At 42.7% G+C, this 16,100-nt stretch overlaps 1 protein-coding gene across 1 annotated transcript in view; it reads left to right on the forward strand.

Moving 5' to 3' along the window:
• Window positions 1-16,100, forward strand: part of MED13L (mediator complex subunit 13L) — a 408,072-nt gene that overhangs the window by 361,941 nt on the left and 30,031 nt on the right. Inside the window, exons 18-22 of the mRNA XM_034790893.1 lie at window positions 247-426; window positions 2,091-2,314; window positions 10,027-10,219; window positions 12,573-13,017; window positions 14,636-14,855. Of these exons, the coding sequence (XP_034646784.1) occupies window positions 247-426; window positions 2,091-2,314; window positions 10,027-10,219; window positions 12,573-13,017; window positions 14,636-14,855 (1,262 nt within the window). The remainder of the gene's footprint in view (window positions 1-246; window positions 427-2,090; window positions 2,315-10,026; window positions 10,220-12,572; window positions 13,018-14,635; window positions 14,856-16,100) is intronic.

A 16,100-nucleotide genomic window follows, 5' to 3' on the forward strand; every position in this document is an offset into this window, starting at 1 on the left:
TATAGCAAATCACTACAGTCCAGATAACATTTTGCAAAAGGATATTTTGAAACAAACTTGATAGAAAGCTTAGTCTAACAATGTTGTTTGATAAAGAAGCAGTTTAAATTCTATTTTACTAATTACAGAGGAGCACAGGCTATATGGGCACCATGAGAGGCAAGATAAAGGAATCACAGGCCAAACAAAAGTTATGCCCCCTTCTCCTCACCAGAAATATGATTCGTACCTCTTTGTCATTTATAGTACTGGATATCAGCATGCTGTCCTCCCAGGATGTGGTGCGCATGCTACTGTCCCTACAGCCCTTTCTCCAAGATGCCATCCAGAAGAAGCGGACAGGCAGGACCTGGGAGAACATCCAACATGTGCAGGGACCCCTCACCTGGCAGCAGTTCCATAAGATGGCAGGACGGGGAACATATGGTAGAGTTTTATGTGGAACAGCAGTGTTCAGATGAAGGCTGTGTTTCCTTACACATGGGCATTTAAATGTGTTCTTTGAGGGAAAGTGCATAAGTCTCCTCAGACAGCTTTTCACTGTGTTTAATATTTGAAAGATATTCTTGAGTAATATAGTGGGGGTTCTACCTTCCAAGATGACTGACGTTGGAGAGGGGCTCGAACACCTCAAAAGCTTTGGTGAGGTTCAAAATCCCTGTGTGGATTTGATTTTGGTTTGAACCCATAGCTAGTACAATGAATAATGTGAAGCACAGAAACTGTTAAGTAAAATTAGAGCCCTAGTTATAAGATTTTAAATATGTTTTAAAATGTCATATTGCTGATATGTTTGGAATTAAACACCTCCTGGTTACAAGTGAGACTTTTAATTGGAAATATATTTGACAGAATATGTGCTAAGTGAGAACAAATTAATGACTGACCTTTAAACATCATTTTTACTCTTCATGCATTTTGCCTGCATTTTATGTGAAATTCCCTACTAATCTGTTTTTTTACAGTCTTATTCTGTTTTGCCACAGTTCCTCAATTCTCTACTTTCCCTGCTCTGACACTTGACATAATGCTGATTTCCCTTTTGGCTATGGCAGGCTGCAGTAACTATCATCACATTCCAATGCCACTCTCCCACATGACAAGTACCTCCAGCCTTTTTTCAACATTTGTAACTATAGTGTAGCATTGAATAGTCAGGATTTGCCAACAGTTACCACACATTGTAACTGAAATGACCACATTTTCCCATATGCATTAGAACAGTAGATATCTGTGGTGAGTATGTGGTAATGGTTGGTGAATGCTGACCTTTTTAGTCATTTATATTTCTCTGGAAATTGCCAGGTATATTTGGGCTCACATTCTCCAAGCAACAGCAGGCTACGCTCGCATTTCTTTTTAGCTAGAGTAATCCCTAACAGCCTGCTTGTGTGAGCTCTCAGATTTATTACGATAATCCTCTCATTTGTGATGGTGACTCTTTGAGGTTTTTTTAATTTGTATTAACTCTAGCCACTTTGCTTAGAAATCAAGACTTTGATTTCCCACTTTGGGAGCTATGGTTTTCTTCAGTTGGTCATTTTGCACAACCAACAAGAGCTAAAGCAAGAAACATTAATTTAGTTTCCATGAATTCATGTAATCACTTCTCTTTAGGTTGAAAGGACATATGTGAAATATGGTTATATCCTCATTTAGGCAGAGTGAAACCACTTTACAAAACCACAAGTTCAGTCTTAAAGAAGGCCCTGAAATTCTGGCAGAATGTGTATTTACAGTACACTAGAAATATTTTATTGCAGTCTTTTAGGGGCATTATAGTAGTGATGCTTGGATTGGCTTCTTCTGCTTTGACTGACTGACCTCTGATTTTATGACACTTCATAAGCATGATATAAATCTTTCTGCCCTGTAATTAAGTACCGTTACCTGAGGAAAATAACTGTGGAAGGAAGGACGTTGTTAATATGTATTGTGGCTGCATCCTGCCTGCTCAGAGGAGGTTCAGGCTTTCTGAAAACTCTCCATGACAAGAGATTACTGATTTACAACATTTGGCTAGAAAGAGCTCATTTGCTATTGTACCAGACAGTCCTTTCCAATTAAAGTGGTTCTTCTTTTCTTATCAGGTTCTGAGGAGTCTCCTGAGCCTCTTCCAATCCCCACTTTACTGGTGGGTTATGACAAGGACTTCCTGACAATCTCTCCATTCTCCTTGCCGTTCTGGGAGAGGCTGTTGCTAGACCCATATGGGGGCCATCGGGATGTCGCTTACATTGTGCTGTGTCCAGAAAATGAGGCCTTGCTCGACGGAGCCAAAACTTTCTTCAGGGACTTGAGTGCTGTTTATGAGGTAGGAAAGACGGACTGTTATGAATTGTTTAGTCATAATTGTCATTCTTGTTTTAGCAGCATGTTCACAGTTGGGTTAAGTTCATGTTCTTTCCTTTCCTTTTTAAGCTCTCTTAAACTGTTTAAAAGTTAAGTGTTTTAAATAGTAATTTGTTACAGTATTTTCTTCAGTTTAGGAGGACTTTCTCCACTTTTAGAGTATGGGGAAAATATCATCTAATAGAGCTTCACTTATTCTTTTGCATGTTAGCTCTGTGTAAGACAAAATTCAGCCCTAAGATACAGCTCTTAAGTGCAGCTGCTGTTCAAGTCGAAGGAAACAAGGCATATGCAGCTGAAGGCTGAAAATAGCTGAGCAGTAGGAACAGTCTAGTAGCAAGATGCACTAAAATGCAGAAGTAGGAGACAGTAGAGATATAAATCAATCTGAAACACAGGAAAATCTGAAAAGTAGCACTTTCCGTAAAATGAATCCAGGAACCTCCTGCGTAGGCAAGCAGTACCTGCATGAGACGCTTCTCACGCGTCTGGCAGCAAAGTGAGATGTCTACACTTTTTCCACTCTGTGGCAATGAAGGGGGAGTAGCCAAATCAGAGTGGGAGGAGTAAAGGATGACTCATGCTAAATGACATGTTCCTAAATCAAAGCAGCAGAACTTTTACCACTGTATTTAAGACTGATTCATTCTCTTGCACACACTTTGATCCTCATCAGGAATGACATGAGTACAGTTGTGATCTGTGAACCAGTGGCAGCAATACAGCTAAGCCCAGTTGTGTAGTTTGCAGATGGAGGATCTTGTTGCTGCACAGGTACAAAGGCCCTATGAATGGGATTTCCAAAAGCACTCAGTATTGGCCTAACCCAGGGGTCAGCAACCTGCGGCACGCGAGCTGATTTTGAGTGGCACTCACACTGCCCGGGTCCTGGCTGCCGGCCTTTGGGCTCTGCTGCTGGCCTGGGGTCCTACCGCTAGCCCCCTTCCACCCGGGGTCCTGTTTGCCAGCCCCGCTCAGCCTGCTGCTGGCCCCGGGTCCCGGCTGCCGGCCTGGGGTCCTACCGCCGGCACCCTGCCACTCAGGGTCCGTCCTTTCTTGACGAAGCATACAGGACTGTATTGATCAAAAAGGCAGTAGCAGGATATGAGAAGCAAAGCAGTGTTTTTAAATGCTTAAGTGTAAGTAAAAATCAAGCCAAAGAAAGGAAGTTACAAGATTGTACAGTGCATTGCAAGGCACTGTAAGCAGTTTACAGATGGGGCATATATAAAAAGTTTTTCTCAGCAGTCCGGAGGTTTTGTTCAATGATTTGCCAAATAAAGATGCGATCGTATCTAGAATAAAAGAACTGCCTGTCTCTGCCAGAACAATTGAGAGACGTGTAAGTGAAATGGCAGTAAACATTAACGAAAAGTAGATGACTGCATTAAAAGACACAGCAGTGTTTAGCGTTGCAGTTGATGAGAGCGTGGATATAAATGACATTCCACGTTTGGCAGTTGTTGCAAGTTATTGTGCTTCTGATGAAATCCAAGAGGAACTTTGTTGCCTGAAACCCCTGCATGGCACAACAAAGGGGGAAGATATAGCGGAAACTTTGTAAACCATTTTGAAGAACGAGGAGTTGACATCAGCAAAATATTTTGTGCTCCTGCCATGGTCGGAAAACAGAAGGGATTTGTAAAGTTACTTGAAGATCAAATTGGACGCCCGATAGTCAAATTTCACTGTATCATCCATCAAGAAAACCTGTGTGCTAAAATTTCTAATTCAGAGCTTAATAATATGATGAATACAGTGGTGCGAATTGTGAATTTCCTTGTTGCTTGATCTGCTTTGACTCAAGATAGTTTCAAGCACTGCTAGAAGAGATGGACAGTGCTTATAACGACATTCCACTTCACAGCAACATTCGGTGTCTAAGTCGTGGCAAGGTTGTGGTGCATTTTGTAAACTGTTTTGATGCAATCAAGGCCTTTTTGTCCAAAAAAGGCCAAAACTACCCCGAACTCGATGATGACAAATGGCTCTGTAAGCTCATGTTTCTAACTGACATCACTGCTCACCTAAACAAACTCAATCTCCATCTCCAGGGTGCAGGGCAAACGGTTCTGGATCTTTATAAAATCTGGAAGGCATTTGTTGTAAAACTAGCAGTTTTTTCTCAGGATATTCAAACTTCGACTTTCTGCTACTTCCAATACATAAAAGAGCTATTGACACATTGAACTGTCTGTGTCGATCAGATTGGAATGTACATGCAAGAACTGGAATCAGAATTTACTGACAGATTTCAAGATTTCCAGCGATTTGGCCCAATGCTTTCTTTTCTAATTAAACCTGAAAAGTTCAGCGAAAGCGACTTGGTTTTGTCTGTATTTCAGTGGATGGGTTTTGAAGATTTCGAAATGCAGCTCATTCAGTTAAAAAGCTCAGAATTGTGGGCATCAAAGTTTGGAGATCAGTGGAGTGCACTTGAAGCTACCGAGAGAGATCATGGGGCCTTTATTCTGACCTGCTGGATGTCCCTGCCAGTGAAATTTAATTATTTGAAGAAAATTGCGTTTGCAATGCTTTCAGCATTTGGATCCACGTGCCTGTGTGAACAGGTATTTTCACACATGAAATCTGTCCTCTGTCCCTCTCGGAGCCGGTTAACAACTGATCACTCAGCAGCCTGTGTGCAGTTTCAAGTATCCAAATATGTGCCAGACATTGGAAAACTCAGCAAGGATCACACTAAACTGATAAGATCTGCATTTTAATTTAATTTTAAATGAAGCTTCTTAAACATTTTAAAAACCTTGCTTACTTTACATACAACAATAGTTTAGTTTTATATTATAGAGAGACCTTCTAAAAACGTTACAATGTATTACTGGCATGCGAAACATTAAATTAGAGTGAATAAATGAAGACTTGGCACACCACTTCTGAAAGGTTGCCGACCCCTGGCCTAACCCAACACTGAATGCTTTTGAAAATAACATCCATGTGCAGAAAGCCTAGGTCCCAACCACAGATCTTTCACCTTGTTCATGTAAGGGTTATCCCCACAATCTGCCCTCTCTGTCTCACCACCTTTGCAATATAATCATTAGGTAAACAGAGATGGAACATATTTTTGAGAAATCTGACCTGGAAGATTTTCCATGTCTTTACACAGGAGGAATGTATGGCCCAAAGTAAGCAGTCAGCTAAAAGATCATTCAAATAAAAAAATGAATGTTAATGTAGTGCTGTAGAAACTGTGATTGTGCTATTTCAAAAAGCCCTATTAGCCCTTTTCATTTCAGGGGAAGAAAGTGAAAACCATTAGAAAGCATGGTCTTCTAAACATAGGGATTTCTATTTTAATTTTTGTAATGTCAAAATTTAAGATAGGAATTCACAGTGAGAGGTGATTTCTTACTCTATTCTGAATGGACATGATATTCTTACTAGGAGCTCAGTCCTATATTCTGAATCATTGCATGTGTCTTAAAGTATGCTACTGTTTTAGAAGGAAAATGGGGTCATGCCCTTAAGCAATCCAGCACAAGTGTAGATCTTGTGAACAACACTAAAACAAGAAGTACTGTAGTTGGTATTAATTACAATTTCAAAGAAATGCTCCTCTACAGAATGGAACTGCTCCCATTGTATGAAGAAATTCAACTTTTCCTCCACAAGCTACAGCAGATACATCCGCTAAAAACCTGTGAAAAAAAATGCTCCTCCAAACAGTTCTACTTTACTACATTATCAGGAAAGAATGCTAGCATTGAGATATGTTCATTGAGAATAATCTATGTAGGGTAATGATAGAAGCCCCATCACTTAGGCTGTTTCAAATAGATTGGACAAAGAAAAGGCTTATACTGTATACTGTGAGAAACAATCCTTCACTGGTCACTAGTTATAGATAAGATGATCAAATACCTCTTTTCCATTGCTAATTTCTGTGGTCAGAGCAAAGGAATCTAAAATATGAGCAGCCTTAGATCAAAGAAACCCCAAATAACTTTTAGGAAACTCACTTTTTTCTCAGATTGAATGATGATGCCAGAATAGCCAGCCTAGAGTAGTAACACACAAGAACTGCGGTAACGCTGTTGTGTCAACTAGAAATCATCCCTGTGTATCATGTATGAAAAACTTTTCTGGAGATGGTCACCTGGGCTCTGCTAGACCTTTGCACCAACAGAGTCAGTTGTCTATCTGTTAGTCTTAAAGGTGCCACAGGACTCTCTGTTGCTTTTTACAGAGTCAGTTGCGTGGCTAATAAGAGTTTTAAATATATCAATCTCCTACTTTCTGCGGAAGTGAAATGGATCCTTTTATTCATCTGGGTATGGTTCTCTTTTAGACCTGAGTGCACAGCAGAACCCCATTTATCCAACCCTCCATTATCTGGCTCTCTGTATTAACCAAACAACCAGCACACACAGGTCCAGAAGCAGGCAATCTCTTCTGTGGCCACTAGATGGGGCTGCAGCCTTGCACTTTTCCATTCACCGGATTATCCAAGTTTTTGATGATCCGATCGGGCCCCAGTCCCTGTTAGATTGGATATATGGGGTTCTGATCTATTTAATTGGAGTACAACTGCCTGTTTTCCAATCTAAAGCAGTAGCAATTCTTTTATTATCCACTAGGATGCAGTACTGCTTAGCAGTCAGAGCTCATGCAATAAAAGGCCCTTAGTCAAATAAACTGGTGCTGCTTCTTGGAGTGATGTCCCTGTGGGTGCTCCACCTGAGGTGTCCATGCGCCCTGTGCTTGTAATCGGAGAATTATGGTAGCAGTGCCCAGTTGGATCGCACATGCACGGTCCCTGTCTCGCTTCAGGCGGTTAACTGATGCTGTGCGACCAAGCTCCCCTCAGTTCCTTCTCTACCACCGTTGGCTTGAGTCGGAGCAACTAGCAGCGCCTCGCAGTTTTCTGAGTAGCATCGTTTCCCTTCGTTTTAGTTTTCAGTTAGAATAGTTAGTGTTAGTACTTTGTCCCTGTCCTTCCGCTTTTCTCCTCATAGGGCTGTAGGTTTTCATTTTTTTCACTGCTGCAGCATGGTATTTGTCTCCCCCACTCTCCCTTACGGGGAGAGTACACTCCCTGAGGGGTTTGCCTGGGTCCCCGGGGTTCAAACACTGCATTACCTGCAGGCTTTCTGTACCTCTCTCAGTGTGTCTGGTGTCTCAGCAAGACATACACTGCAGAAGTGCTCACACTGTCACAGTCTGAAAGACCACACCAGAACGGCAAGAGATCTCCAGCTTAAATTTCTCATGGAGAAGTCTCTCCGTCTGGTGTCTGAGCCTTAGGTATGCACCCCATGTGGCCAGAAATCGCCAACTGCAGCCTCTGATGGAGCCTTCTTCCATGGCTTGGGCTCCCGATCAGTCCACCAAGAAGGCAGAAAAAAACCCCGGGGTACCACGGCCCCGACCTTGGAGTTGGCCAAGAAAAGGCGTGCTGCTAATGGGCAAACATTCCCAGTACTGACCGCACCAGCCATGTCAACGGCCGAAACAGTGGGACCCTCCGGAACTGTTGGTACCAAGAAAACAAAAGCCGCCAAGCTCAGACACAGGTACCACCGGGAAGATGAAACCCTGTGCCTCAGTACCACCAGACATGACTAAACACTTGGTACTGAGCACCTCAGCACCCCCGCAGCTAATGATGCCACCTAGTGTGGACATCGTGCACTCCAGTCACACACCAATACTAACAGGCTTGTTTCAGCATACGGTACCGATCCCTACCACACCCACGGTACCGATGCCATACGCTTTGCAGCAATTCCTGTGCCAAAAAGATCTTATAGTCTCTTCTGTACTGGAGTGTCCCATCTGCAGCACCAATGGTACCTTGGTCCTTGTGGTACCTAGTCAACCCAGCTCTCCATCTCTTTATGCTTCACAATTCTCGAGTGAGGATGAAGATGGAGACGAGGATGTTGGGGACACTCCACAACATTCCTCCCCTGTGGCTACTCCTATCACGCATGCTGCTGCGTGCAAGGGCTACCCAGCAAACTCTCCAAACCAACCCTGTACGGGCACCCCTGGATGCCCACTATGCTCTTCCCACCACAGTGGCCATTTTGGAGACCGTGGGCAGCATATCCACAACAACAACAGACCCTCAACCTCCAGGACGCATATTTTCATATATCCATCCATCACATCGAAAATTTCTATGATTTGCAGTAGGGACAAGATCATTCCAATACAAAGCTCTACCCTTCAGCCTTTCCATTGTGCCTTGGGTATTCTCAAAGGTACTAGCCTACCTACGCAGGGAGTGAATCATGATATTTCCCTACTTGGACGATTGTCTGCTAAAGCACTAACGCTGCAGGCAGTGATAGAGTCCACCGAACACATTATAACTCTGTTTACGAAGTTAGACCTTCAGGTAAACATACAAAAATCTACACCTGGAATTTATTGGGGGAGACCTCAAACTCACCTCCCTACCAACAAATAATTTCTAAATTTAACCAACTTGATCTCCATGGCGCAAAACAGCCCAAAGCGTCTGGCAGACTTCGACTACAAATTCTGGGCCACATGGCCGCCACAATCTTCATCATCAGACACACAAGACTACATATGCGGTGTCTACAAGCCTGGCTCTGGGCAAATTATATCCCATATAGTCACAGTATAAACAAGCACCTCACCATGCCGGATACAATAAAATACTCCCTTTTGTGGTGGACCAATCCAGACAACGTGCCCTTCCTACAGAATCCGCCATTGCTCACCATCACCACGAAGGCATCCCTTCTAGATTGGGGAGCATACCTGAAACCACACTCTGTACAGGGCTGATGGTCCACGATGGAGTCCCATCTTCATATAAACCTGCTAGAACTGCGAGCGGTTTGGAACGTTTGCTCCCACTTCTTACTCACAAAGACAAGACAATGCAGATCCTCATCGACAATGGGGCTTGTATGTTTTACATAAACAGACAAGGGGGAGCGCAATCACACTCTCTCTGTGTGGAAGCCATGCGACTCTGGCAGTGATTCCTTCAACCGGAGGGCACTGCTCTGAAGTCACCTAAAGTGGAGCACGCACTTGAAGAAGAAGAAGAGGAGGTTACTCACCTTGTGCAGTAACGGAGGTTCTTCGAGATGTGTTTCCCTGTGGGTGCTCCACTACCCTCCCTCCTCCCCTCTACTTCAGAGTTTAGTACTAGGTTCTGCAGTAGAAAAGGAACAGAGAGGGGGTTGGTCACACAGCGCCAGTAACCACCTGAAGCAGCGTGAGATGGGGACTGTGCATGTGCAACCCAATCTGGCACTGCTACCATAAAGCTCCAATTACAAGCGCAGGGGTGCACAGACACCTAAAGTGGACCGCCCACAGGGACACACATCTCGAAGAACCTCCATTACTGCACAAGGTGAGTAACTCTCTTTCTTACACATGCAGATTTCAAACATAAATCCAGAGTCTCTTGTCAACCTCAGTGTATACTGTAGAATTTATAGAACAGACCGTACTTTATAGCTTTAGCTTGACTGTAAATGTAAGTTAAGTCAGCCAGAGATAAAAAACAAGATGGCCTTTCATTTTTACAATTACAGATTTGTACTATAAGGGGCTGCCATTGGAGAAAGGGCATGAGACTGCAAACCAGTCTGTTTATCAAGTTACTGTTTTTGTTCTATGGACATGGCATCTTGTTGCAAATATTTTTTCTTGTGCCACCAGATGTGTAGGCTTGGCCAACACAAACCAATCTGCAAAGTGTTACGTGATGGAATCATGCGGGTGGGAAAGACCATGGCGCAAAAGGTGACAGATGAGCTAGTGAGCGAATGGTTTAACCAGCCTTGGGGCAGTGAGGAGTGTGACAATCATTCCAGACTCAAACTTTATGCGCAAGTTTGCCGGCATCACCTAGGTAAGTGAAGTTGGGTTAGGATAAAAATAAGATTGTTTTGTTTTGGGATATGGGGGAGGGGGGAACAGTTTTCCCTGTAAATACATTTATGATAAGTAAAATGATTGTAAAAATAGCTTTGTGGGGCTCCATTTTAATGGTCTCTCCGTGATTTCCATATTATATTTATTCACTTTACAAGTAAAAAGATGTATTTTTTCTAACTGCCAGCCCTGTAAACTCATCTTGAGATCCAAAAGCCAATTTCTGTGTTCCTGCTGAGAAATCAGTGTACTACTGGACATTTGCTCATCTATCCCAAAGGCCCTCTTGGGCAGGTTTAAACGTACATATTGAGCTATTAGGGTTAATGAGCACATCTAGGATCTAGTGTCACCTCATTGTGATTGAATGGTTTATCTGATACCTTACAGAGATTAGAACTAGCTGACTGAAGCTCAACCCAGCAAGACTAAGTTAATAGGTATGGGTTGACTGAATCAACTGGAAGAATTTGTAGTGGCTATTTTATGTCCCTTATTAAGCAGAGTATGCCCACTCTTTGTTCTAACTGGCTTGGGCCTTGGCTGAGAGAGGGCCCATCTTCCTATGTTATTCCCTGGCAATTTATTATTTATATTAGTTTTGAGGAGCCCCAATCAAGGATCAGAACCCTATTGTCCTACACACTATAGAATCACAGAACAGAAAGATGGTGCTTGCCTGAAAGAGCTTATAGTATAAGTAAGACAAAAGACAACAAGAAGATATAGACAGATGATGGAGCACAAGAAAACAATGAGACAATGCTAGTCTGCATGATAGGTAATTGTCTCCGAACATCAGCTGCTGAACTGTTGATGAATTTAGATCACTGAAGTGTGCAAGTTGAGAGTCCTCTGATGTAATGGTAATGGGGAGGACACTAGGTTGTTTTCAGTGAAATCCTGAAATTAGTGCCCCCGACCCTCTTAAGTTCAGGATAGAGTTTGAGGGTTTGGGATAAGTGAGTGAGTAATGGTAGTTGTAATAGGTTAATTAGTAAAGGGATCATTTAATTATTTTGTTTTAGAAGTTATAAAATAAACAGCTGGAGCATGGGCGGGAGCTCTGTACCAATTAGACTTAAATAAATAATTAGCATTCAATAAATAATAATACCTATCTCTTATGGTACTTCCCTTTAGTAAAGCTCAAAGTGCTTTTCAGAGGAAGTAAATATCATTATCCCTATTTTAAAGAAGTGATGGACCCATTTCAGCCAGACCTCCTAGATCCAGCTGAGCTATTCTTGGTGCAGAACCTTTTAGTAGTGGATGGGGGTGGGGAAGGTAGCACTAAGCCATCTTTCTTCTCCCCTACTCTTTGGCCCAAACTGACTCTTAGCATAACTCAGAATGGCATTAGGGCTCAAGTAACACCAGCTAGAACAGACCTGAAAGTAAGTCTACACTGCAAAAAAAAATCCTATGGCAGAGAATCCCAGAACTTGGATTAACTGACTCAGGCTTGTGCTACAGGGCTATTTAGCGCCATAGTGCGAGCCCCATGTGCCCAAGTCAGTTGGCCCAGGCTCCGAAACTCATTGCCGTAGCAGATCTCATTGCCGTAGCAGATCTCTATAGTGTAGACACACCGTAAGTGCTCTGAGACTGCTCTGCTGGCTTGGCCTTGCGCCATCCGTTAACGATTCCTACGCTTGGGAGAAGCACAGAGAGGTCAGAATCTAGCACATTTATCTGTAACAATTGCCAGTATCCCACTACTTCTTTCAGTTTGCTTTTAGCTTTCATTTACCACATAGCTGGGTAGAACCATTACCATACTGATTAATAGGATATTTACTCCCTGCTCACCCCCAGAAGTGTGTAGTATGTGCTCAGTCCATGAAGTTGCATAAGGAGCAACCATAATTAAATTAAATCTCCCAGAATAGTAGTTCATGTAAAAAGGGCTTGGACTGACAAAGATAGAGATGCTCTCTTAAATGGCCATTGTGAACTGTGAAGTAATTCATTTAGCTGTTTGTGAAGTTGAATGCCATCTACAGCCACAAATACAGTGTTATCACATCACAATCGAACCAGAAGTAATGACATGTCAATAGTAATGTTTATTCACTTCCCCTTCTCTTCATACTGGAGGAACTCTGCAAAGCCAAGCCTGTACTTAGAGATAGTTGAATCACATTATTAAAAGGGACTAACTGCAGAATTGATTCTACAATTAAATATTTATAATGGAAATTATACTCAACATTTTCCTTCTCCCTCAAATGTTCTGAAAGCCTAGTACTGTGTGACTTTACAGTGCTTTGTTTGGTGAGATCTGATACACTGTCATTAATCTACCTTGTGTTTATACACTCTTTCAGCACCTTACTTAGCCACTCTGCAGCTTGACAGCAGCCTGTTGATACCACCTAAATACCAAACCTCAGCGCCAGCAAGCCAAGGGCAAGCAATGCCTGGGAACACTGGACCTGTACCCCCAAATTCAACATGTCTGTCAGCTCCTGGGGCACCACCAACAGGCAGTTCCTTTAATTCCACGCCCAATGGTGGGACCACTAACCTTGTAGCAGGAAGTAGTTCAGCATCTGGATCTTCTGTGCCACAGTTGTCAGCATCTTCCTCGACACCCAGCATTAACCAGATGAGCACTACCTCTTCTTCAGGGTTTAGTGGGATTGTGGGCCCAGGGCAGAACACCAGCACAGGGGGAAATTCTACAGACAGACCGCCAGGGAGCACAGGTTCTGGAGGAGACACAGAACCTGGACAGAACTCATCACAGCAACAGCAAGACGGACAGGAAAGGTAAGTTACTAAATACCTGAACGAGCCCATGTATTACCAGTTCAGTTCCTTAGGGTACGTCTACACTGCAACTAAACACCTGTAGCTGGCCTGTGTCTGTTGACTCAGGCTTGCAGGGCTTGGGGCTGTAAAATTGCAGAATAGATGTTCAGATTCAAGCTGTAGCCAGGGCTCTGGGACCCTACGAGAATGGAGCATCCCAGAGGCCAGGTTCCAGCCTGAGCCCGAACATCTACATCGCACTTTTACAGCCCCTCAGCCGAAGCCCCACGAGCCCGAGTCAGCTGATGGGCCAACTGCAGGTGTTTAGTTGCAGTGTAGACATACTCTGATCTTCCTGCATTCATGACTCCTTCCCTTAAGCCACATGGACATTCCTGAAAGTGTCCTTGCTTCCCGCACAGCCACTCAGAGCTGCTGCTGTGGCAGGTTGTGATTGCAACAGCTGTTTCTGATGTATAGTGGGTGAACTTTATTCATTCTTTGTAGTAATTGAAATGAGTTTTATTATTATTTCACATTGTTTAGTTAAAGGAGACATGGTTATTGTTGATAGGCTCAAAATTGGACCCACAATTTTTTTCTTATCTATTTGCAAACTAGGTGTTGTTCTGTGTATATAGATTTGTTAGATGTTCAAAAATATAATGCTACATTGCTGCTATTTCTTAAACCTATTCTGGCATTATAGCATTTCTAAATAACCCTGCAATAAGGAACCGGTGTGTGATTTTACGATGTCAGGGAATAGATTTCAGGGATAAGCAGATTTCAGTTTGGGGCTGCTAAAGAGTCATCATAAACAGGAGCGTGTAAAACATTATTTTAAAAATTAGAAAAATTCATTGCCACCATTTAAAAATTCTGCTTGCCGGAGGCAGATCTTTCTTGATGGGTAATTTTCCCCCCTGTCACTTTTTCAGTAATGTATATTAGCAAGTAGGTGTTATGTTGATAAACTGTCATAACATAATGGGTTAATGAGCTCTCGTTCTTTAAGTAACAAGTTCGAATTGAGCCCTGTTTGAAGTTGTTATACTTCTGTTCAGTGATCTATGCAGAATCTACCACTACAATTAGCACTAGTTGGCAGCCTCAGCAGAGTATGTAGACTGAACGTCTTTCTCACCTCTACATGTTTGTCCCTCCTGTTCAGGGTTGAGGCACTTTTGCAGGCAGCGTGGGGAAACCTTCACTGCAAGTGCTGTACAGTCTCCTGTCATTCTTCCAGCTTTCTCCAGCACTAAAAAAATGTGTATATTAATGACCACAAGCAGAAAATAGTATACTGTCATTCACTGATTCAGTGCTAATCATCTTTCTTGTACACATTCTTCAGAGCTAGACTGTTCTAGGTGTTTCAGATAGGGGTGTATCACTCTTTTAGCAAGCACCTTTAATAAATTATTAACAGGTACTTTGATGTGATGTAATCCTTTGGATAGATGTAACATCTTAGCAGCCACTATTCTTGGACTGTGTTTTTAGGGTTTTTTTTCTCAATGTAAAAAGCAGTCCTCCCCTTCAGACTCTTTCCCTACCCATCCTAACTCTTAGAACAAAACAATAATTAGACTTTGTAATTTGCTTATGCACTTAACAATACATGTCTCTCTAGTGTTACAGAGAGGGAGAGAATAGGGATTCCCACTGACCCAGAATCTGCAGACAGCCATGCCTATCCTCCAGCAGTTGTCATCTATATGGTGGATCCTTTTACCTACACTGCAGATGAGGAATCTGCCTCAGCCAACTACTGGCTGTTAAGTTTGATGCGATGCTACACAGAAATGTTGGATAACTTACCCGACAATATGAGGAATTCTTTCATTCTCCAGGTAATATTTTTAATCTTTTTACTTTAGAGATTCATTCTACCACATCAAACGTTTGCTAACTGCAAGATACAAAAAGATGTAAAATAGACGCTGAGATACTGTGTCTGAACATAGTGCCAGGTGCTGTTATGTACAATATTTAGATGATATTTACAAAATGTGTGTTATTAAATGGACAAGTAATATGTTAAAATAATATCCTGGTTGTGACATAATGCAAGAAGGAGCCACAGTACTCTTAAATCATTTCTTTTGTGTATGTTCCAGAACGTGTGTTCTTTGTTGGGTGATTTCCAAACAGTGGATTACATTCCATAGCACACAGAATGTGATGGCATTGTCCTGGCAAAGGAGTGTTGTAGCTGTGTTTATTATGAATCTCTTTACTTTGTATATTCTGTGTTTCAGCCTGTTTATTATATTAACTTTTAAGGTGTTTTGTTTTGTTTAATGCAAGCGAAATATGTGAAAAGATGCATAATGTGTACTACTGTATTACTACCTGCTTGTTAAAATATATCCTCATATAATCCTGAGTAGACAGCATTAGTTACTTACTGTAGAGTTATGCAAGGATTAAACTGATGTCACCAGGAGCAGAACTTGGCCCTTTATGCAGCCTGCTTGCACTTGCACTATATGTCCTTGCCTCCTTCCCAGAGACGTGATTTTGGGTACACAGGCACCGACTCCGTAGGTGCTCCAAGGCTGGAGCACCCATGAAAAAAAATTAGTGGGTGGTTAGCACCCACCGGCAGCCAGCTCACTCCCGCCTGCAGCTCTGCCGATCAACTCCTCCTCCTCCCTCCCAGCTGTTCAGCAATGTGCAGGAGGCGCTGGGAGGGTGGGGGAGAAGCAGGGACGGGGTGCGCTCGGGGGAGAGGCGGAAAGAGGTGGAGGAGGGCCTTGGAGGAAGGGGTGGAGTTGTGGCAGGGTCTGGGGCTGAGCAGGGTTTGAGCACCCCCAGGGAAAATTAGAAGTGTTTGGGTGCCTTGTTTCTTAGGTGCTCAACTTGACCAGGTAAAGGCCTCTGATTTTTCAGACAGAGATACTCATCCTTTGTCTGAAAATTAGGCCCCCCTCCTAAGGCATCTCAAGTTGGGCGACTAAAGACATTTGTCACTTTTAATAATCTTGGCCTTTTACTGTACTGCAGGACTTCTGCCCCCTGAAGTATTTCTATCATCAAAGATTATTTATTATAGTTTTGGTGTAAAATGTAATATTAGTATCCCAGCTGCATAT

The sequence above is a fragment of the Trachemys scripta genome, chromosome 15 (genome assembly GCF_013100865.1).
Source record: "Trachemys scripta elegans isolate TJP31775 chromosome 15, CAS_Tse_1.0, whole genome shotgun sequence".
Taxonomy (NCBI): domain Eukaryota; kingdom Metazoa; phylum Chordata; order Testudines; family Emydidae; genus Trachemys; species Trachemys scripta.